General features: G+C 51.7%; 1 protein-coding gene and 1 long non-coding RNA gene across 2 annotated transcripts; both read right to left on the bottom strand.

Annotated features, from left to right (window-relative positions):
- Positions 1-340: 340 nt before the first annotated feature.
- Positions 341-15762, bottom strand: LOC122389817 (translation initiation factor IF-2-like). Its single transcript, XM_043382225.1, has 7 exons — positions 15430-15762; positions 5671-5798; positions 5243-5329; positions 4279-4908; positions 2489-2843; positions 1816-1948; positions 341-1148 (listed from the first exon to the last, which is right to left on the bottom strand). Exons 1-7 carry the CDS (start codon positions 15723-15725, stop codon positions 1062-1064), a joined length of 1716 nt encoding a protein of 571 aa, XP_043238160.1. The 5' UTR covers positions 15726-15762; the 3' UTR covers positions 341-1061.
- Positions 15763-18019: 2257 nt separating this feature from the next.
- On the bottom strand, positions 18020-20107 carry LOC122389219. Its single transcript, XR_006257931.1, has 2 exons — positions 19291-20107; positions 18020-18303 (listed from the first exon to the last, which is right to left on the bottom strand). It is a non-coding gene; the product is annotated as an uncharacterized LOC122389219 (long non-coding RNA).
- Between the last annotated feature and the right edge of the window lie 3176 nt (positions 20108-23283).

Raw genomic sequence — 23283 nt, 5'->3', positions numbered from 1 at the left:
AGTGCAATTTTGGCGATCTGCCAATCTGCTGGGCTCGAAACCTCACTAGGTGTTTCACAGCACCGAGTGAGCTTCCCTTGGCCTAATTTATCTACGCGATGCATCGTAAATTTACATACGTGAAACAGTCGTGCTCGCAGCACTTGGTTCCAGTTTGGTTCGAACTCTGTGTCGCTCTCTCGCTGCCCATGACACAGGGAAAGCAACGGAGCAAGGGAGCCCAATGGATGATGGCTCACTCATTTCAGTACTTCATTTTCTTCTTCAGCTAACATCAGCAAACATCATCAGCTAACATCATTTTCCTCTTCAAAGGGCGTATAGGCAGAACAATGTACGATAAGTGGGATGAAAATGTTTATTTATAGTGATCCAGAGATGAATGCAAACTTTCGTTGGCAGGCGCAGTCATTCTTGTTCAACGATGATATTCAAAACAACGGCCGCAGAGCGGTGACGATCACTGAACTTCTGGAAGGTATGCATCCGGACTGCAACTGCAGTGCACGGCTGCAGTCCAGATCAGAGGTTCTCCCTACCCGCGCCAATGAGCCCTACCCGCGCAATGGTCCCTATCCGCGCCAATGGTCCCTGCCCGCACAGTAGCTGGTGCAACTCGCACACATTCCGTGACGGGGACTACTGCTGTTTGTACAGCGGAACGACCGATCCGTCGGAAAGTGAACTATCCGAACTCATTCGCCAGCCTGACCGGCCGTATATATCGCCGCATAAGAACGCCGCCCGGCCGTCTCTTCACTAGGTCAACTGACTGGCGTGTATAGCCAGTGTCGCCTGTCAGACACCGGCGTTCCCATCGGCTAACAGCTGGTATCTACTTTGATAAACAGGTACCAGACCACACTAACGTCTACCTCATCTGGTTTGGCACGGCTTAGTAACTCCTCAACACACAAACAAGGAACGTCTTCGCAGTACAAACGATTCGAGCACCCCGCTTTCACGTACACAAATCAATAAAACGAGTCGCTCGGACACATACACGGAAGTCTCTACACTACAACCTTCCGGCGAGCACCGTCGACTGGGACGGCCCCGGCTCACCCATCGTAATCAAAGTACTCGTCGGCCGGCTCGTCGGAGGGGTCGTCTTCCCTCAGCAGCCAGGCGGCGTCCTCTTCAATCAGCTGTTAGACACAGACAAAGGGGGCGGGTCAGCCGGACAAAATACAGACGGCAGGGTCAGCCGGACATACAAGACAAAGGGGGGGGGGGGGGGGGTTCAGCGAGGCATACAGGAGGCGAGTCAGCCGCACATACAGACAGCGGGGAGGGTCAGTCGGGCATACAGACAAAAGGCAGGTCAGCCGGACATATAGAGAATGGGCGGGGGGGGGGGGGGCATCAGCAGCTTACACACAGTAAGCCTACTGTAAGACGCAGGACGGGGGATTAGAGGTCTGCCAGACATGGTACGACACCGGCGAAGAGGGTGGGGGTGAGGTGGGGGATGTCTTTGCCATTTTGTATCGTCAGCATGGGCCAGCCTGTGACCGTTTTCCACTCTTAAACTTCTCGCAAACGGAGTAATCAATGAAGCATGCTGTTTCCCGGGCGCCGATTTAAGGACATGCAAACTGTGAAAAAAAACGAGATAAATGGAATCCCCATTCTGCCTAACCTTATTCTACCCAAGCGTGCCACAGGGTTCGTGGCACGCACAGGGTTCGACAACGGCCGTACCAGCGCAGGAAGACCCACCTAGTCATCCGGGCGACAGTCTGGTCCCCCATCTCCCCTATTTGTGGCTCAGGTGGCGCGCACACGACACGCTCCAGCCGGGCCTCCACCTACCCGGGCGGCACTGCCGATGTCTGACGAACCACTGAAGCTCGGAGCGGCCGGCCGGTCCGTGCCCATCCGCAGCCGCTGGCGCGCCGGGCCCGCCTGCTTCTTACGGTTCACCATGTACCGGGCCGCCTCGTCCCTGCGGCGGTAACACGGGTCAGCGGTCAGTCGGGACCGACCCGTGGCGGTAGCGGTGGGGGAGGTGGGCTGCAGGGTACATGGCGTGTATGTTAATTTAACAAGCTCTAGATCATACAGATGCTTGTCGTTTTCTACATAGCTTAATCTTCGTTTTATTTTGATAAGTGACGACTGCACTGGCGAGATAATCGGCGGGTAGGGTTGTTTGCGTCCAGCCATGCCTGACAAGCCGTCTGTCTCACATGCAAGCAGAGACGAGCGAACTGTGGCTACCTCGTATAGTGTTACCTCCCCCCCTGGCCCGTCTCACCTGTGGACCGAGTTGAGCGGGCTGCGTTAGCCCAAGATGTGTCACCCCGGGCTGTTACCCCGGGCTGTTACACCGGTCTCACCTGTGGATCGAGCTGTGCGGGTTGTGTTACCCTGTGTTGTGTTACCCTTAGTTGTTACCCCGGCCCGCCTCACCTGTGGATCGAGTTGAGCGGGTTGTGTTACCCTGTGTTGTGTTACCCCTAGTTGTTACACCGGCCCGCCTCACCTGTGGATCGAGTTGAGCGGGTTGCCCGGGCTGATGGTCGATGTGGCCATGGTGGGCGTTTTGACCGAGTAGGCGCCGCCGGCGGCCAGGGCCGCCACCGGAGTCAGAGAGCTGTGCGCGGCCGGCCGGCGGCCGCCGCCGCGGCCCGGCGCCAGCGGCGTCACGGCCGCCATCAGCTCCCCGTCGGCCAGGCCGAGCAGGCCGCCGCCGCCGCCGCCGCCGCCGGCGCCAGAGTCCAGCAGGCCGCCCCCGAACAGATCGTCCGGCTGGGCGGCGTCGTTCTGCGCCGTCAGGAAGGCCATCTGCTCCAGCCGGTAGCGCTGCGTGCCGGGCCGCGCGCTCGGACGGAACTCGTCTGTCGGCGGACAGGGAGGGTCAGAGCGGTCCGGTACGGAGGGACAGCGGCCCGTCAGAGCCGTTCAGACACTGGGGGTCAGCGACCAGCGTGTCAGAGTAATCCAGATCAGCGGCTGGTCAGCGTGTCAGAACGGTCCGGGTCAGCGGTGGGTCAACGTGTCAGAATACAGGCCGGGAGGCCGGCGGTAGCCTCAGAACCCAAACAGGCATAGACATGGCACACATATCACCATGACAATTAGTACGATCCCCATTGCACTAGACCCTCCTCACTTTGTTTGCAAGGCTTAGGGTCGTGGCGACCAAGGGGTCAGTATGCACCCATCCTCAAACTCTTACCTAACACGTAACACACACAACCTTCGTTGAGCTTTAATCAAATGAATAAAAACAAAACGCACAGTGGCATGATTTTGGGTGTAAGGGCGCGTAAGTTAAGGACTCCAGTTAGCTACTAGCACGAACGTCGTACACATAATCAGTTGGTATTTGGTACTCACCATAAGCGTTGAGAGTCGGCATATCATCCTTCTTTGGCAGGGCCTTCTTGGATGCTGCACCCTTCCTTGGCGCCGCTTTTTTGGCAGGGGCGGCGCCACGTTTCTGGGACTGTACTTCGGGTGGGACGTTCTCCTCGTCACTGAGCTCTTCGGTAGGTTGTGTTTTCTTAGCGCGCGCGCCCCTCTTGGCCGGTGCAGCTCTTGCAGCGGGCACCTTCTTGGTAGGGCCTTCAGTGTCCGTATCGTCTGCTGGGGGCTCTGAGGACGGGGCCTGTTTTCGGGCTCGCCCTGCTGTTCTTTTAGCCGAAGGGTTTTTCGAAGCTGCTATTTCTGGATCAGTTTCAGTCGGCTGGCTGTGACGTTCAGCCGCCTCATCAGTAGGTTGTATTTTCTTGCCGCGAGTGCCTCGCTTGGCGGGCGCAGCTCTTGCAGCGGTGACCTTCATAGTAGGGACTTCACTGTCGGAGCTGTCTGATTGCATGACCCTCTCTTCTTCCAAGATAGGCTCTGGAGGAGGAGGGGGCTGCTTCCGAGCCGCTCGTCCCGCCGGTTTCCTAGCCGGAGGGGGTTTCGGAATTCCTGGATCGTCCTCGGCCGGCTGACGGCGGCGGCGAGCGGTCGGCTTTTGGTACGCGCTCGGGATCGGCGTGATCGACGCGAGGTCGGAATCCCATTCCGCCGGCTTCACAGGACTGGCCGGCGGGGAGCTGGCCAGCCTCAGCCGCCTCCTCTGGGTCCGGGCGGAGGGTGGGGCGGCGGTGTCGGACTCGCTGACCGCGGCGGCGGCGCGGCGCGCTCTCTTACCGGCCGACGGGCCATCCTCGGTCGCCGCGGCCGTCCTCGCCGCCGCCGCGGTAGTACGACCGCGGCGCCCGGCAGCAGCCCGCCCCGTCGGGCCGTGTTCAGCCGCCGCCGTCCCCGCCGCGGGAGTACGACCGCGGCGCCCGGCAGCGGCCCGCCCCGTCGGCGCCTTCCGCGGCTCCTCCGCCAGCCGGTGGAGGAAAACGCGGGGGCTGCGCCGGCGCGTGTCCTTCTTCAACCGGTCGTACATGGTCTCCGACATGGCCCGTGTCAGCGGCGCCATCGTGTCGTCCAGAGAACTGCGCTCACTGGCGGCCGGGCTCGATGACTTTGACTCCGGCGGCGACGAGGGCGCCGGCTGCGCTGTCCACCGGCCGCGCGAAGTCGCTCTTCCGCGGGCGTTGGCCGGCGCCGCTGACGGCTCCTCCGGTAACGGAGGTGTCCCAGGAGGTTCCGGCTGCGCCGCGCCGCCTGCTGCGGTCGGCACTGGCTGGCTGCTCCCCGGCGCTGCTCGCTTCCTCGTCTGCCTCTTGGCTGGAGCAGCCTTCGAACTAGGCTCCGGCTGCGACCTGGCGGCCTTCGAACCGGGCTCCGGCTGCGACCTGACGGCCCTCGAGACGGGCGCGGACTGCGGCTGAGGGAGCTCCGAGCCAGACCCCGAGTCAGAGTCCGGCTGCTGCGGCGGCTTCCCAGCGGTGCGGCCGGGGCTGTCGGTGTGCTGCGAGACGAGGTCAGGCTGTCGTCGCACCGCCTCCTGCCCGACTGCCGGCCAACAAAGACATTTGTTATATGCTGTGTCGACTAAATATCGATAAAACTACGCTAATGCAACTAATAAATTCCATTGTGCTTACATAAAAAAACGGGAATCTGGTGTGCAATGGAATAAAACATCAAATGAAATGTAGCTTAAGCACCATGATAGCACAAAATTATCAGGTAAAAAAGACACCCACGCTAGACGCCATTGCGTCTAGACGCCATTGCGTCCATATCAGTAATATGTACAGTAGTCTATGGCCTTACACATAGAACATCCGTGATCCGACACAGCGACGCTGGACGCACATCTCACCACGCTGGGCGCACTTCTCACCTGTGAGGAGGTGCAGCTCTTTGGCCAGCAGCTGCCACTGACTGGGGAAGCCGGTGGCGAACGTGAGACGAGCCAACACGGGCAGAGCTGGCGGAAGAAGAGAACAACGGCACAAAGTGAGAGGGAGCTCAGTACCGTTAGGCGTTCAGCTACACCAATCAACCTCAAATACTAAAAAAAAAAACGCAAGCTTATTGGATTGACTCGGCACAAATTTAATGAAGAAATCTTTTATTGTCTTGGATGGCCGCAAACCGCAAACAACGTGCGTAAAACAGGTAGAAAATGAATATGCACGTTAACTTCGCGTGAATGACAGTCTTCAGCACTTCGGCTAAAAATTGCTAGCAGATAAAGTACCGGGGGCTCTACCCAGGGGTAGAGCCCCCGGAATAGGGACGGGCACCCTACCGTGAGCTCAAACTCACCGTATTTCTCCGCCAGCGCCACGCTTAGCCTGCCCTCCAGTACGTACACCTGGCCGTCAGTGGCCTCGACCTCACGCTCCGAGAACCAATGACAAATGGGCGCGCTGGAGACGAACGACCTCACACCTCTGGGGAGAAAGAACAAGCTCAAACGCATGGATAAACAATTATAGGATATTATAGAATATAGAAGTAATTGCCGTTATGGTCGTTAAAACGGCCGTAACGGGCAACGGCAGCCCCGATGGTGCAGTTGGTAAGGTGTTTGTTCTGGATTCGGAAGGATCCGTGTTCGATTCCAGAAGCCGAACGTCCTCCGGACTATCGTCCCCCACAGCGCAACCGCCAGCAGGATAGGCTCTCGCGGATGTCGTGGTCTAGAAAGGAGAAGAAGGGTCGCTCATGTAACGGGGCGCCATGACCTACTGGATGGAGTAACAAAAAAGGTGTTTTTGTAGAATCAGCTGCCCGTCATCTCTTAACAACCTATCTTAAAGTTAAGTGCATATTATTAAGTGCAATAGGGTGTGTCACTAATCGCAATGCAAGGTGCTCCATCGATTTTATTGTGCTCCACTCATGTGGAAAGGGCGTGGCATTGTTAATTTCCCGCAAATTTTAACCCCCAGGCGGCGCCGAGCGAGAGAAGTTTGCCCTATCTCACAACATAGGCGACCCTAGCGCCCCTGGCGGCTGTTTGCGAAACTAACAGGCCGTTGACTGTATGGGCTTATCCCTGCTTTCTGTAAGCGCGTCTAGGGACAAATAATAGTATGGGCAGATTGCAGAGAGTGCAAGCTAATGACGAATACCTATAATGAATACAATATATTGTCACAGGGGCCCAGGAACATTCTTCAAGTTGGGGTGCAAGCCCAAAATACCTGACATGACGCATATGAAATAGTAGCGTAGTCAGGGGGTCCCAGGAGGCACGTGCCATCTACTCCCCCCCCATATCGCATTCAGAGGACCCCTCGGGTCGGAGGGGCTCTGTGGCACCAGTTTACCGCTCAGGGTCTATGCTGGCCATATTTCGATTCAGAAAGAATAGGGCTCGTAACAGCACCTGGTGAGTCCAAAGAAGCCTCACTAAATTGTCCATGAGGGTTACACGCCGGCTTCTGAAGGCTACTGGCGGCCTCTGAGGGCCCTTTACCGGCCTCTTATGGCTGCTAGCGTGCCTCTGAGAGTCCTTGCCGGCCCAAGAGGGGCCATATCTAGGGCCTTACGCCAACCTGTAATCAGTAATGGCCTCACACCAATGTCTCTGACGGCCCCATTACGACGACTGTGAGACTGAGGGCCCTCACTGGTGCTTCTGAGAGCCCACCCGGCCATAAAGACCCCTGCGGTACCAACTGACCTCTGAGGGTCCACGCTGACTATATTTCAGCTGAGAAAGACCTCACAGGTCTCGTAAGAGCACCTCATGAGCCCCTAAGTAGCCACACTAAGATCTCCGTCAGGGTCTACGCCGGCTTCTGAGGATTCCATAACGGAGACCGTGAGGGCCCTCAGCAGGGCCTCTGAGGGTTCACAACCAGCACCTCTGAGAGACCCACACCAGTGGTTCTAAGGGCCCATAAGGACACCACTGAGGGTCCCCCAAGCCAGTGCCACACCATTTATGCAACCCTATATTGGTGGCTCTGAGGTACCCACACCTGCGCCTGTGAGGGTTCGGCAAAAGCATATCTGACGGCCACCTACCTGCAACTCTGAGGGCCTTACACCAGAGACTGAGGGCCACACTGGCGTCTCAGAGTACCTTGTCGGTATCTAAGGACCCCACAGGGCTTCTGAAAATGCCGCCGGCCTCTGTGGGCCCCTTGCCGGTCTGAGGTCCCCCTCCCCGGTCGTTGAGGGCCCCCTGCCGACTTTTAAAGGGTTCGCACCAGCAGCTCTAAGGGCCACACGGCACACACCCACATGTAACGGACCCACACCAGTGTCTCTGAGGGCCTACAACGGCGTCTGTATTCTGTGAGGACCCTCACCGGCGCTTATGAGGGATTCACACTAGCACCTCTGAGGGGCCACACGGGCGTCTGTGAAGACCCCACACCAGTGCCTCTAAAGGCCCTTAATTGGAGGCTCTGAAGGCCCTGCATCGGTGATACTGAGGGTCCTACCAAAGGCACAACACAAGCCATTAGTCTCCTTCTGAGTCCCACACGCCGCCCTCCCACCATAGGCGGCGGAACGGGGAGGGCACCGGGGCACCGTGCCCCCTCTGATTTGGGCATTTTAACATTAGCCCTATGGGCGTTGCATGGAAAGAATGGGACCAAAAGTCGGCAGTGTCCCCCCCCCCTCCACTTAATTGAAGGTGTTCCGCCGCTACTGCCTCCCACCGGAGCGAGTAAACCTGTATCAATCAACGACTTTACCCAGTTCGTGCCTGACCTTCGGACGGGTCGGACGTGTGCCGCGGGGCTCCGCCAGCCGATGGCACGGTCATAGCCAGGCGGCGGCGGTAACGGGTGGCCGGCCGGAGCAGTGTTGTGGCCGCGTGGCTGTATTGTGGTGCTGAGACGGCGCGACGTTGAATCTGGACTGTGTTGTGTCGTTTAAAAGGACTAAGGTGCAACCCAGCATGGCGTCAGACACGGCCCCGTCAGATATGGACTCCATCTTCGGAGACGCCGAGGACATTGTTAAGACGCCAAAGACCGGTGGGAAGCGTAGACAAGCTACGAGCCCTCACCCGACCCAGACACCCCAGCAGGAGTCACGCAAGGCAAAGCGTACCAAACACAGCAACCAGGGATCAAGGGGAGGTGAGGCCGATGAGGTTCATTCGTGTCGACTAGACGGCGAGTCGCTCAGCGCCGTTAAAAAGATCGTGGACGAGGGAATCGCAAAGGCTGTACAGCTAATGGATGTAAAATACAAAGAGCTAGAAAAGCGGACGGAAATTCTGGAGGCCGAGTTATTCGAAAAGAGTCACCAGGTTGATGCGCTCCATGCCATAGTTGCGCAGAGTGATACTGTCATACAGGCGCTGGCTGAACAGCTGGAAGGCATTGAAATCAGCCGTAGGAGCGATTCCGTCATTTTGAGATGCGAGGAATTCGGTGTTCGAATCCGAGATGAAAATATCAATGAATGCGCGGCGGAGATACTGAACAAGCGATTTCCGGATCTAAAAATTTCCGTTAATGACTTTCAAAAGGTGTACCGTCTGCAGAACGAAAAATCGGTCGTCTGCAAGTTCGTTCAAACGAAACTGCGCGATGAGCTGTTCGAAAGACGGTTCGAGCTGGCACGGGGCTCGGGAGGTCTGAGGGAGCTGACCCCTCTCTACATTAGTGAGTTTCTAACAGCTAAAAACTCACAAATCTTCAACACGCTGCTAGAAGCCAAGCGAAACAAGCGGATTTATACGGTCTACACGAGGCGCGGACTTGTCCACTTCAAGGCAGACCGCGAATCAAGGGGCCGGCGGGTCGACGACTTGCAGCAGTTGAAGGCAGTCATCGAGAGCATCAGATCGGGAGCCGGTGCGGCATCGGGGGACCGACCGCTGCACCCGGGTGCGCCCGGGGCCGCCGGGGCGGCCCGCCGCCGGGGCGGGGGCACGCCGTCCGGCCGTCGGCCGGCTCCCGGCGGCCCGGCTGCGGCGGTCGGTGGGCGACCTGCCGCGGCATCTGTCGGCGGTGGCCCGCTCGGGCTGCCGGTTGGGCCCGCCCCGCCCGCGCGGCTGGCCGAGCCCGCCCCGCCCGCGCGGCTGGCCGAGCCCGCGCTCACCGCGCCCACGCCCGGGCTGAGTGGAGCCGCGCCTTCTTCGCTCGTTGCCCCGATGAATCGGGCGCCGGGGCGGACGGACAGCGGCGGGCCGTCGTCAGGCGGCCTTTCGGCCGCTGAACCCAGAACAGCAGCGGTGACCGCTACGCCCGCACAAGACGGATCTCAGCGCGACGCGACTTCAGAGAACGTTGGGACAGATTCGGCTTCCGGCGACTCGGGGCCATCTGCCGTCGGGTTACGGCTGATGCAATACGCCTACACTCCCGCTGAGACAGGTCACACAGCGAACGACGACTAAGAAAGCTGCGTTTCCTCCCTTACAGGTGCTGTTTCAAACATTATTGTTTTTTGGAATATATTTTCCTTCTTGCGTTTTGAACCTCCACTATAATTTATAGCGAGATAAAATCGAAAGCTCTCTTTCGTAGGTAGATACACTGCCGTGCCATTTTATTTTCTTCTCATTACTGTGACAGCACAGCTACATGCTGGGCATTCGAGGCGAAATGTGTGTATGTTCAATGTGTAGGTTTAAATGTTAGTGCACAGGGATATTAGGACTTAGTTACAGAGGGGAAAGGGAGACCGCATGTATACTTTTTACGGTTCATGGAGCAGATGATGACGAGCCGGTACGACCGATCGGCCGGCGTCGGAGGGGATAGCTCGGCTGTATTAGCTGTCTTGGTGCTTCGGTCGGCCCCCGAACCACTGGTGCACACTCCGGTTACATATGCTCCGAGGTGTCGCACGATCGGGAGGGGAGGAATGTGGGGAGGGGAAGGGGACGTTGGTGTTGAAAACTGTATGGCTGGGATCGGATTCTACGAGTAATCAGAGCAGAAGTCACTCGAGCAGTCCTTCATTATTATGCGGAGCACGCTTGCTTTTGTTTGACACCCAGCAAAACACTGAGTCTTGCTGTATGCCTGTTTCGGCGGAGATAGTCAACTGGGGTACATTGAGGCCGCACGTACCGAACCCCAATGGAGGTTAAAATAATCACACTGAATGTGAGGGGGCTGAGAGGTAATGACGGCGACGTTCCGAAAAGGCGCAAATTATTTTCATGGCTTAAAAAACAAAGTGCAGATATATTCCTGTTGCAGGAAACGCATTCAGACGAGAGAAGCGGACATATTTGGTTAAGAGAATGGGGAGGACTGGGTTTTCTTTCTCATGGTGGTAATGCAAGCTGTGGCGTTGCTGTACTGATAAAGCCGGGCCTGAACATCGAAATTAGAGACGTTAAAGTTTGTAGGAGAGGGCGTTTTGTTGTAGTGGCCGCCTCTTTGAATGGCTCTCACGTTACCCTTGCCTCTATTTATGGCCCTAATAATGATGATCCATCAGTGTTTCAAGAATTATTCGAAGCCTGTGAGCTTATTGGAGATGCAAATTTAATAATAGGTGGAGACTTTAACTTTCGCTTCGATTTAACTTTAGATCATGATAGCCGAGCAAGACGAATAGCAAATAACCAGCGGTGTAGGGCAGCTGTTTTAGAATATATGGCAAGCCGTAAGCTTTTGGATATCTGGAGAACACTTCATCCAAATTTAAGAACCTTCACCTATCATCAAGCGGGACTACGTATGAGGTCAAGAATAGATTTTTTCCTCATAAGTGATAAATACATGAACCAGACTCGGTCTCCAATTGCAACTATCCTTGACGGATACATGAGTGATCACAAAATGTGTACTATAAAAATACACGTCGGTGAGATTTCCTTAGGTAAATCGTATTGGAAGTTTAACAATACGCTGCTGCTGGACGATAGCTTTGTTGCGAAGGCGAAGGAAAAGATTGCAGAAATTTTGATAGATAATGACACTGAAGGCACATCCAGATATCTCCTTTTGCAAACGTTGCTATGCGTGCTAAGAGGCTGGATTATAAAAATGTCAAGCCAAAAGAAAAGGGAGCAGGAGAAGCGACTTCGTCAACTGGATGAAGACATTAACCGGCTATCAGCCAGCGAGTCTATGGCTGACGTTTCACGATTACGAGAGTTAAAAATGGAAAGAGACACATATATTAACAATGTCACACGAGGAAACATGTTAAGATGTCGTGCCAACTGGCGCCAATACGGTGAAAAGGGGACGAAATACTTCCACGGCCTGGTAAAGCGCAACAGTTATCGAACCGTGTTTGAGTCCATGGAGCTTTGTCATACTAGCCCGGGCAACAAAACCGCAGACAGCAGACATATGCTACATGAGTGTGTGCGCTACTTTGAGCAGTTATATTCTCACAGAGACAGCAACGGTTTGATGAATGATGTACTCTCAGTGCTGACGCCACTAAATAGTCATGATGCAGAACAGTGCGAAATAGAAATCACCGAAATTGAGCTGGCCAAAGCTTTGGCAAGCATGAAAACGTCGACCAGTCCCGGGCCAGACGGTTTCACTGTACCATTTTTCAAATGTTTCTGGAACGAGCTGAAAGATCTCATAGCAAGCGCTGTCAATGAAATTTATACCAATGGACACATGCCGGGCGCGATGAAAAGTAGCATAACAATACTTTTGCCAAAGAAAAATAAAGAAAGAAATAAGGTCAGCTCGCTTAGACCGATCAGTCTTCTTAACGTATTATATAAGTTAATCACAAAGATGCTGGCTACCCGGATGCGTTGTGTTATAGAAAAATTAATTAATCCAGACCAAACAGGGTTTATTAAAGGTCGCTACATTGGCGAGAACGTCCGTCTAATTATAGATACACTACAAGCAGCCAATGCAAAACAACTCGCTGGATTAATTGTGTTTTGCGACTGGAAACAGGCGTATGATACAGTAAATTGGAAGTTTTTGAAGCAAGCACTTGTAAAATATGGTTTTGGTTCAAAAATGAGAAAGTGGATAGATATCATTTACGATGAAAGAACTGGATCTCCATGCACAGCACAAGTGCAAATCAATGGGCATTTATCACAACATTATAGAATAGAAAGAGGTCTAAGGCAAGGATGTCCCCTCAGTTGCTATCTATTTTTGTTAAGTATAGAACCGCTAGCCGAAATGATTAGACAGAACGAGAACGTAAAAGGCCTCACAGTAAACGACACCGAATTAAAGATTTCATCCTACGCAGACGATACAACTTTGATATTGAACGCCTCCCCGCAGTCCCTGAGAGAATGTATGAGATGCATAAATTCGTTTCAAGAAGCATCTGGACTCATTCTGAATAACAGCAAAACCCAAGCAGTTTGGATAGGTGCCAATGCGGGCAGAAGTGATTCAATTTGCCCAGAAATAGAGATTCAATGGACAAATCAGCCAGTTGAATATCTGGGCATCAAACTGAATGCGACTGGTACTGACCTGCCTGAGCTAAACTACCCTGACAAAATATCTAGGCTGAGACAGAAGTTAAATCCTTGGCAGTCTCGTGGATTGACCGCATATGGTAAGATTCATCTTCTCAGGTCAGAGGCCTTATCACAATTAGTGTACACTATGACTTTAATGGAAAAACCTAATCGACAGCAGCTGAAACAAATTGATACCATTATGTTTAAGTTTATTTGGAAGAATAAGCGAGATAAGATTAAGCGTAGTATTCTAAAATCTAGTCATGGTAAGGGTGGTTTAAAAGTACCAGACCCGTCACTTCAGGCAGATAGTTTAAAAACTGTGTGGATAAAAAAGGCGTTGGACGAAAACTGCGATGCCAAGTGGAAGTCTGTTATGAAGGATAAGCTATTCCTTACGGACAATGTATCTATTTTCCGGTGTGACATGTCACAACAGCAAGCTCTGCAACATTTTGAGAGTCGCTTTTGGGCTGAAGTGTTTTCAACTTGGACTGGCTGTCAGCAGCAGAGCGTTCGTTCGGCTTCGGAGGCTTTATCTACAGTATTATGGAAAAACAAGAATATGTGCCTAGAAAGTAAAAAAGTCTTACCTGTTAAAAAACTTATAGAGCGAGGTGTCATAAGAATAGAAGACCTGTATCACAATGGCGAGAGACGGCTCATGACTGCTGTTGAACTTAGTGGGAAGTATCGAATAGCGAACTTCTTGATATGGCAAGCAATATTGAGATCAATACCTCGTACAATAACTGATTTAATAACACAAAAGCGACCACGTAGAAGCATGTCACCAAAAGTCTTTGAAGAGCTTGCATCACAGCAAAAGCCAGCAAAATGGGCGTATAAAAAACTTTTGCAACAGTTTGAGTCAGGGCAAATGTCCATACAACAAAGGAGATGGCGAACAGAGATGAATGGTGAACCACTCGATTGGAAGACAATATATAACCACGTGTACTCTATCACTGATGATTTCGAACTACGCTGGTTTCAATATCAACTACTGCAAAGAATTCTTCCAACGAACCGGTTGCTTTATTTATACCGATTGGTTGACAGCGATGAATGCGTTTTCTGCCCAGGTACAAAAGAAAGTATTACACATAGCTTTTGGGACTGCCGTCTTAGCAAGCCGTTTTGGGCTCAGATTAGATCACTTCTCGGCCTAAGGGGGGTGCTCAGTCTTAAAACAATAATTACAGGGGTTTATCGTCGGCGAGAAGATATTCCAACGAGCGCCATAATGCATTGTGTGTTATTGGCCAAAAGATTTATATGGCGTGCCCGAAAGGCAGCTCAGCCCCCACACATCCGCGGGTTCATCCTAGCGTTTAGTGGGTACATTCGTGTGGAGAGGTTCGTGGCATTAGTTAATGGAAGGATGGACGAATTTCTGGCGAAGTGGTCTAATGTGATGGACAGAGTGGGTGTAGGTTGACTACAAGAAGACCGGCCCCCGCCCCTAACCCATCCGGGATAACCCGTCGACCGGCCCTTGCAATGTCGCAGGGCCGGTTGGCCGGCCGGGCCTGCGGCGCGCCGCTCAAGCGAGCCGGCGCGTCGCAGGCCCGGCCGGTGACAGGGGCGCTGCCCCGTGGCATGTGGGACGCGGGGCGGCGCGGGCGGGGGTGCGGCGTGCATTGCATGATTGTCTGTTTTGTGTTGTATTCATGGTGTGGTATCATCTGCCAATAAATTAAAAAAAAAAAAAACGACTTTACCACCGTTGTACGTCATAATGTTCTCATCACGACAAATCAAATACCATCCGGCACCAAAATGGTCCAGTATAAAATATGACCTACCAAAGTTATGATCAAGTTCAGATAAAATCAAAGTGGGATGACAATAGCAGGTGTTCTTAAATCGATGCCGAATCAGCAGAAACCATTCACATGCAAGAGAAATACCTTGTGCTGATATTTATATAAAGACAGACATGTAGGTCCATAAAAGGGAGCTGCAGAGATCCTTCATCGTTGCATCAATGTTGAGGGGGCGGCGCCCACTCGGCTCTCAAGTTGGAGGGGGGGGGGGGGGTAAGCGCCCCCACTGCCCCCCTGTTCCCCGGGGTCTATGCAGTGAACGACGCTACAAAAAAAAAAACATGTGACACCTAATAGCAGGCACTATAAACATGCGCTCGTACGTATCCCGTCAGACCAGGACGGGGATCGGGGGTAGTACTGTGCAATATACATTAACACAGAACTATTTCGTGCTTTAAGATGCATAACATCACATTTTCACCAACATTCTGAGTGCCAGACAAGCCAACAGCAAGGCGTCATTTCGGTAAAATGCATTTAATGATGATCGTAAGCTCACAAAGCAAAGCGAGCGTGTTAGTTCAAAACGTTGCCGCTAGGGGCGCTGAGGTCGCTAATGCTGAGAGATAGGCCAAAGTGTCGGCGGTCGGCGCCGCATGGGTTTTAATATTTGGGGGAAATAAAAAATGTCACACGGTTTCTACGTGTCTGGGGCACGATAAAATCAGTGGAGCACCATGTTTTGCGAAAAAAGTGCCCAAAATGACACACCCTAAAGTGCAATCAGGAAGCTCACACTGAACACAGCATATCTCAAATTATGGGGAATAGTCGGCAGGAGATGCTAAACGGCGAACTATCGTCCGGTGCCGCGTCTGCCCGGCGACGCGTACGGAGACTACTGACCGGGTCCAGCGCCACCCGTCGATGTGCAGCTGGCCGCCGGCCGGCCGGGGCGTCCACTCCTTCATGAGCACCTTCTCCGGCCGGCCGCGCTCGCGGTCGCACAGCGCGTCAAACACGGCCTCTGTGTCGGGCCGCATGTCGAACCGGCCCAGCGGCGCGCCGTCCAGCAGCGCGCGCAGGTCCGAGACGCGCACCAGCTGCGGCCGCGGCCCGGCCGCCGGGGCCGCCGGCGCCGCCAGGCCCGACACCGGCAGCGTCCACGCCGACTCGATCGAGTGTGGGTTGTTTACCAACATCTGCCAGTGGAGAAATGCAACTGGTGACACAAGGCGAGGCAGAGCAATGCATTTATTACGTCTTAAAATCAGTTGAGTTTCGGTACATATCCACTACACTAATAAACATTTGTTGAACATGATTAAATAATATTATTGTTATTGAACATGATGTTCAATAATGTCAACAGGTCAAGCTTTCTTGTACATAAACCACCAATATTAACAAATAATTTTTGTGCATCCTATTGTTACGGAGCGAGCGAAGCGAGCGTAGTCTTTCCTTAGATTAACGGAAATTTCTGAGTATGAGCGGCCGGCCGGCCGTGGTCACGCTTTTGCGAGGCTTATATCTCAGCAACCACTTGACCGATTTACACGCGGTAATTTTTGTAGGGTAGCTTCATTCCTTCTACCAAGTATTGGACTATTCCCGATGCATGTGGGTGACCCCTTATGCACGTGCCACGTGCAAAACGAAGAGGTGTCACTTTTGTAATTGTTGCAATATCTCGGTAACTACTTGGCCGATTGCGCTGAAAGTTGGCATGTAGGTAGGCACCCACTAGGCACTGCATATACATGTGCCAGAGTAGGGGTGCTGCTGCACGTGCGCACGTGCAGGGGTCGTTTCCAGATCTCGAGAACGGCTGGACCGATTGCGCTCAAATTTGGTACACGGTTAGGGACCGGTTAGTAGGGTGCCGTGCACAAGTCAGTTGGGACCCATTTTGCACGTGCGCACGTGCAGGGTGCCGCTTCCAGATCTCGAGAACGGCTGGGCCGATTGTGCCCAAATTTGGCACATCGCTAGAGAGCAGTTAGTAGGGTGCCGTGCACAAGTCAGTTGGAGGTACCCCTCGCAATTTCGCATGTGCAAGGCCCACCCTCTCGCTCGCTCCGTTAGTCGCCCCAAAAGGCGTTATACTGGTAATATCCCCATCCGTTAATGGTTCACACTCCTGCCCTGCCTTCAGTTGTTTCTGCCCCAAGTCTAAATTTTTTCAAAGCCCGGCTGGACAGTGGACACGCAGTGTCCGTAGTGGGCCAGTAGGCACATTTGAAATACCTACAATACCTACCCATGTCACATGCATAACAGTGCAAAATGTGACAAAGAGTGTACCCATGCGTGCATTGTAGTCTGTCAAATACAGCAAAAACGTATCACAAGACTCCTATGAGACTGATAGCAGTGTACCAGGTGCTTCATGGGACACATCCCAGTTCTTCATTGTCATGCCAGAAATGACGTCCTGGACCCGTGGTCACATGTGGAAGCTCTTCAAGTCCACAGCCGCCTCCAGAGCCCGATGAAATTCATTCAGGGTTTGGGTTACTTGTGAGTGACTGGAACTCACTCGAATTGACTGTAGGTAGTTCAGATGCGCCTTCGGCCTTGATGCACCTTCAGACTTCAGTCAAATCATTCAGTGCTGGACTCGACACTCACTGGGCACACTTCATGCAAGACTACTTAACTACTCCACTTCATGCACATGACCCACCCTTCTCGACTGAAACACTACTCATACTGACTCATACTCAATACAAACAGCTCATGAAGTCCGGAATCCATAATCCGGATCCTAAAATGAAAAGGCCACGCTGAATTAATTGGCCTTTCTAAATTCCGCGATTCATAAGTATAAGTAAGACTCGCGAACCTATTACCTGCCTGGTCTTTGTAGCTACAGTGAATGTAAATACCTACTGTAAAACACGGGAAAAAGATTGAGAAATTACCTCAAGCTCGTGGGTAGTGTATGATGAAAATTGTTTACAATTTTCAAGCAGCGGCGCATTAGCGCCAAAAAATAAAATGCATCCACCAAATAATTATGCACGAAAGCTACAAGCCCAGAAATAAAAAACAATGAAAACAAATGTTCTTCCCTAGAGAAAAAACCATTAGCAATGGTCTAATGGTCTAATGGTCTATATGGAAATTGAAACCCTAATGGTCTAATGGTCTAATGGTTTGTAGTGGTCTAATGGTCTGATGGTCTGATGGTCAGAGGGGCTAATGGTCTAATGGTCTAATGGTTTCTTATGGGCTAATGGTCTGATGGTCTAATGGTCTGATGGTCTAATGGGCTAGTGGTCTAATGGTCTAATGGTTTCTTATGGCCTAATGGTTTCTTATGGTCTAATGGTTTCTTATGGTATGATCACCATACCATAAGAAACCATTAGACCATAAGAAACCATTAGGCCATAAAAAAACATTAGACATGTTTTCTGATGGTCTATGGGCTACCAATGGTCTCAATGGTAACAATGGTTTCCGGTGGTATCTTGTTAAAACATTCATATGGTGCAAATCCGATCTATTAACATTGACATTCCACATGGTAATACATGACATAACGGTCCCCGACTCCCCAGCATTCATTTTTCTCTGCCATGTTCGGTCCCATGTATGTACAGGCAGTGGCACGGATCTTTTTCAGCTGTGTATATTTTCACATTTGGAGCCTTGTCTTTGTTTCCAATGAAGGTCTAGGAATTTTGTTTCATTATGAAGCAGGATCATTTTCAGTGTATGCTCCGCCTGTGTCTTCTGCCCCTCGCTTCATCATCTGTGTCCGTAGTTAACCTGTAACAAAAGTGCACCTTTACATGGTTGTCTTACTTATTGTTAGTTGATCTTTACATATCTTTTTTTTTACTTTTTATACTTGTGATTATTTGATCATAAGTTGAAATTTTAAATTTTCTATAAAAAGGAGAACTGGTAAATGCACAGGGTGGCTCACGTAAAACACCTGATTTGAAACTTGAATAACTTCCTTCAGTCTTAATTAAATTGGAAGATATTTTCACACAATGTAGGTGCATATGTTGGGGATTATATTCATCCAATTTTCAGACAAATCCATTCACGTTCAGCTCAGTTGTGCATCTCGACGTGACCCCATCGTTTTCAGTAACTTTCTTGAGGCGCTCGTGGTATGCCAGCGTATATTCCCTGCGCATATCGACGGTGATCCCTGCAAAGGCGGCGATCTAACCCGTTACAACTCCAGAATGCTCGCCGACCACGTCACGTATACCTTCGAATTCATAAACCCCTATATTAAAAAATCACATGGGGTGAGGTCGGACTTAACTTAACCTGCCCTGGCTATACCCTGGTTACCGCGCTTGCCCAATCTGCTTTGCCGAATCTGCCCTGCCCCAGCCCATTGCGCCCGACCGACCTCACCCCGCGTGACTTTTTCATGTAGGGGTTTGTGGAGTCGAAGGTATACGTGACGTGGTCAGCGAACATTCTGGAGTTGTAAGGTCGGGCTAGAGCCGCCTTCCCAGGGATCACCGTCGATCAGATGCGCAACTGCAAGGAAGCCGCGCTGGCATTCCACGAGCGCCTCGAGAAAGTTAGGTACTGAAAACGATGGGGTCGCGTCAAGATGCACAACTGAGCTGAAAGTGAATGGATTTGTTTGAAAATTGGATGAATAATCCCAAACAAGCACCTACATTGCGTGAAAAAAGCTTCAATTTGAAAGCCTCACGTTAAGTTTCATACGGCCTGTAACATATGCACTATGTACCTATATTAGGCACATTAAACATTACTTACTTCTCAGTTCTGATGGCAATTTTTGGGGGGTGAGCCTTTGCTTCGTCCCACACCCTTGAATCCGGTTCCAAGGTGTGCAGGTGACTGACCAGTCTGCTCTTCCCCCTCCTCTCGGTTCTCGTGGCGCTTCCTCTCCTGCTGGCGGTGGGTCTCTCGGGTCTCTCTACGACGCTCACGGCGACGCTCAGCGTTCCGCAACGCTTCGGTCTCGCGCCGCGTCTGCGCTAGCCGTTTACGGCGACGGCGCTGGGCAACGGCGTTCGCATCCCGAGCCCTTTTGGCCCGCACGGCGAGGCATCTCCAAACGTTCTCACGCACACAAAGTAAACACACTTTAACTACAAAACACTGCATAATTAATAACACTTATGGCGGTAAAAAACAGCGGAATCTTTCTCAGGTAACACCGTTTCACCGATCATTAAAGCCAAGATACCCATAATTAAAGCAGCACAGAAGGACGAGAACGACGCGAATTGTAAACAAAAATTTCACAAGCGGCAAATAAAACTGAAAAGATTTGCCCTTTGCCCATTGTTGTTCTTCATTCTTTATTATTCCTTAAGCATCCTCGGAATTAGGCGAGTTGTGTTCTTTAACACACTGGTTCCTCTGAATCAGGTGATTTATTGGTGAGTTACTGACAATGATGTTTCATGATCTCCCAGGCAGGAAAACCGCATAAGTTGCCGCAAAACGCGGTATGCGGCATTCGAATAACCGTAAAAAATAATGGAGAAAATGCTTCTAAAATACTAATAGGTCAATAACAGGTCAATGATATAATAGGCCAGTTATATAATAAAACACTAATAGGTCAAAGGTCAGGTCACCAGACAGCGGCGTATTTAGAAAATCGCGAAGGGGGGGGGCCAAGGGTTTGGAGGGCGCCACCTCACCCAAGGAGGGCGCCATACGGTCGCGAGATAGAAAATCACTCAACGGGGGGGGGGGGGGGTTGGGAGGCGTTTTTTACCATGCCACCAGTTTTTTTTTTGCGTAACCTCGTATAGGTCGTGCTGCATTGATTTTGCATCGTGTGTATTCTTTATACTCCAGGTCACAAAAGGTCAAGTGGTCTTGAAATGCTGCGCCGAAGGCGCGCGAAATTTTTGAAAACAACCTTTTCCTCCGCTTTTTAGGCACGCCTTTTATACGATCACTGTTCAAAGCTCCTCTCGCTCTTTTACCAAATTTGAAGGTATAAAAAATACCTAAGGTTTGGTCGGGCCGCTGCCACACAAACTGTATAGAAAGCTTGGCTCATGGGTGTCGATGTATAAAAGTTTATTGGCGGTGGCATATCTACGCACCAGATCACCGTATCGGATTGATACCGGAGCGCGAGATGCGTAAACATCATCCAAATTACCTCAGACCAGCCTTCATAGCCTTCTCACAGGTGCATACAGTGTACCCACATAACCAGTTTCAATCACCGAAACTTCAGATGCCTGCTGTTGCGGCCGAACCTGTTGACAATACTTAATCGTAATACATATAGATGCCATGATGCACGTAAAGTAGGATCAATCCGTTAAGACCAAAGGCGTGTTTTATGCATCGTAGAGCGTAGATAGTTTTGGTAGGTATAGGTACTTCATTCATTGTGCTGAATGCACGTTCATTTGTGGCAGTTTTCACAGGCAAGACATCAACTATGTGCAATAGAACGACTAAGTTGAAGAACATGCCAAAGGAGTAAATAAATGATAGGAGGGCAGCGATCAACGGATGTTGCCAATAGGTAGAAGGGCTGCGATCCACAGGAGGGCGCTAATAGGTAGAAGAGCCCCGATCAACATCCAGAGTTTCGACAGTAGGGCACCGATAGGTAGGAAGTTGGCGAGCAGCAGGAGGGCGCCAATGGATAGAAGGGCAGCGATCAACAGGAGGGCACCAATAGGTAGGAGGGCCCCGATCAACAATCAACAGGAGGGCGCCACCAGGTAAGAGGGTGGCGAGGAACAGGAGAGCACCAATAGGAGGGTGGCGATCAACAAGAGGTCGCCAATAGGTGGGAGGGCGGTCATCAACTGCAAGTCGCCAATGAGCGGAAGGGTGACGATTAAAATGGGGGTGGCAATGGTGAGGAGGGCGCCTTTGCTCAAGAGGATGACACGAACAGGACGGCGTCTGTGCGGAGGGCGCTGGTCAACAGGAAGGTGCCAGTAGATAGGAGGGCGGTGATCAACAGGAGGGTGCCAGTGGTTAGGAGGGCGGCGATCAACACGAGGGCGCCAATAGGAGAAGGGCCCCGATTAGCATTCAACAGGAAGGACTAGGGAACCAATAGGTAGGAGGGCGGCACTGAACAAGAGGGTGCCAAAAGGGAGAAAGGCGGCCTTCAAAATTTCACATGAGGGCGCAATAGGTAGAAGAGCGCCAATAATTATGAGGACGCCGATCAGCAGAAGGGCGGCAATGTGTAGCAGGGTGGCGACCTACAGGAGGGCGCCTTCGGGTGAGAGGGCGCTTATTTACAGGACAGCGGCTTATATAGGCGACCACCGTTACGCTTAGAGAGCTACAGCCTACAAATGTGGTTGGAGGGCGCCCGAGGGAGCCCTCCAACCGTATTTGGAGGGCGTATTTGGAATGGGCGTCCTCCGAGGGCGCCCTCCATCCGTATTTTCCCTGTAAACACATTCGCGATTGGAGGGCGCCCTCCAGTCGCGATTGTTTTTCGATTCGATTATATCACAATTGCATTTGCGATTGGAGGGCGCCTTCGGCGCCCTCCAATCGCAAAGGGCGCCTTCGGCGCCCAAGGGGGGGGGCCATGGCCCAGTGGCCCCCCCCCTGCCTACGCCCCTGTCACCAGAGGTCATCAGAAGATCAAATTTTGCCATTTCTTAACAAATTTTGACAATCCGGAGCAGAACTCGGGAGCCAATAAAGCCTGCAACGCCGCAGGAAAACGCATTCGATAGCTCTTTTCGAGTAGGTAGTAGAGATGTCAATCGGATACCAACTTTTTGGTATACCGATACCAAACCGATACCAACTTGGTATTTGGTATTTCAATCGTAATCAGTAATGTGTTTAGGATTTTGTTGGTATCATAAGCCCTCACTAACGTATAAGAGGCTAAGAAATCGGTAAAAAGTTGGTATTTCCCTCAGTTTCCCAAGTTGGTTTGGTTTCGGTATTTCCCCATGGTTTTGGTTGGTATTTGGTTTGGTATTGGTTTGGTATCGGTATTCCGATTTTCCGTAATTAACATCACTAGTAGGTAGTAAAGTAATCTTGGGCGGTGCCGCAGAGGCCCAGCAGCCGCCGGGTTAACCCTCTTTCTGGAATGTGTCCTCAGATCTGAACTAAATGAAGCCTCCAGAGGGCAAAAATTATAAAATAGCTATCTTTATGAAAAATGTGTTTTTTTCATAACTTTTCACTCAAGGAAGGCACATTTATTTTGCCAGCATCGTATTCATCTCGACGAGATGCATCGAAATAACTCGACAAAGTTAAGGTCATGACCTTACTGGAAGGTCATGTTGCATTAGCAGTTGATCCTTATCGTCATGCTACACATCTGTATGAGGTATTTTAATCGATGTAGCATGTCTCTATCTCTGAAAAGGTTCGTTCACGTTTGGTGTGGGAGGTCCTTGGATCAAAGCTGACCTCTGGCAGCGTTTTCCTCGGCCGGCTCCTACCCAGGAGATGGCAGTAACTGGGGAGTGTTCGCTCGGTCGTGGGGATTACCGCTGTGCCAGCCAGTGCCCCCGGCCGCAGGTACACGGGCCTGATCCGCCTTTAACCCTATTCCTGGCGGGCTCCGCCGGGACAAGAAACTGGCGGGGGGGCCGATTCGGCCCCCCCCCCTTCAGATCTCAATAACTACACATCGCAGCGACAAACGGTAAACGGCATCGGATACGCACGGTCAAGATCTACAATTTTTACTAAGGTCATTTTCAGGTCAGGTCAAAGATGACGTCACAGAGGTCGAAAAAGTCAAAACGGCGCTAGATATGGAGAGAGTTT

This window comes from Amphibalanus amphitrite, unplaced genomic scaffold, assembly GCF_019059575.1.
Source record: "Amphibalanus amphitrite isolate SeventyFive unplaced genomic scaffold, NRLGWU_Aamphi_draft 000019F_arrow, whole genome shotgun sequence".
Taxonomy (NCBI): Eukaryota; Metazoa; Arthropoda; class Thecostraca; order Balanomorpha; family Balanidae; genus Amphibalanus; species Amphibalanus amphitrite.
Note: the sequence above shows the minus strand (reverse complement) of the source record. Positions and strands in the feature narration are given on the sequence as shown.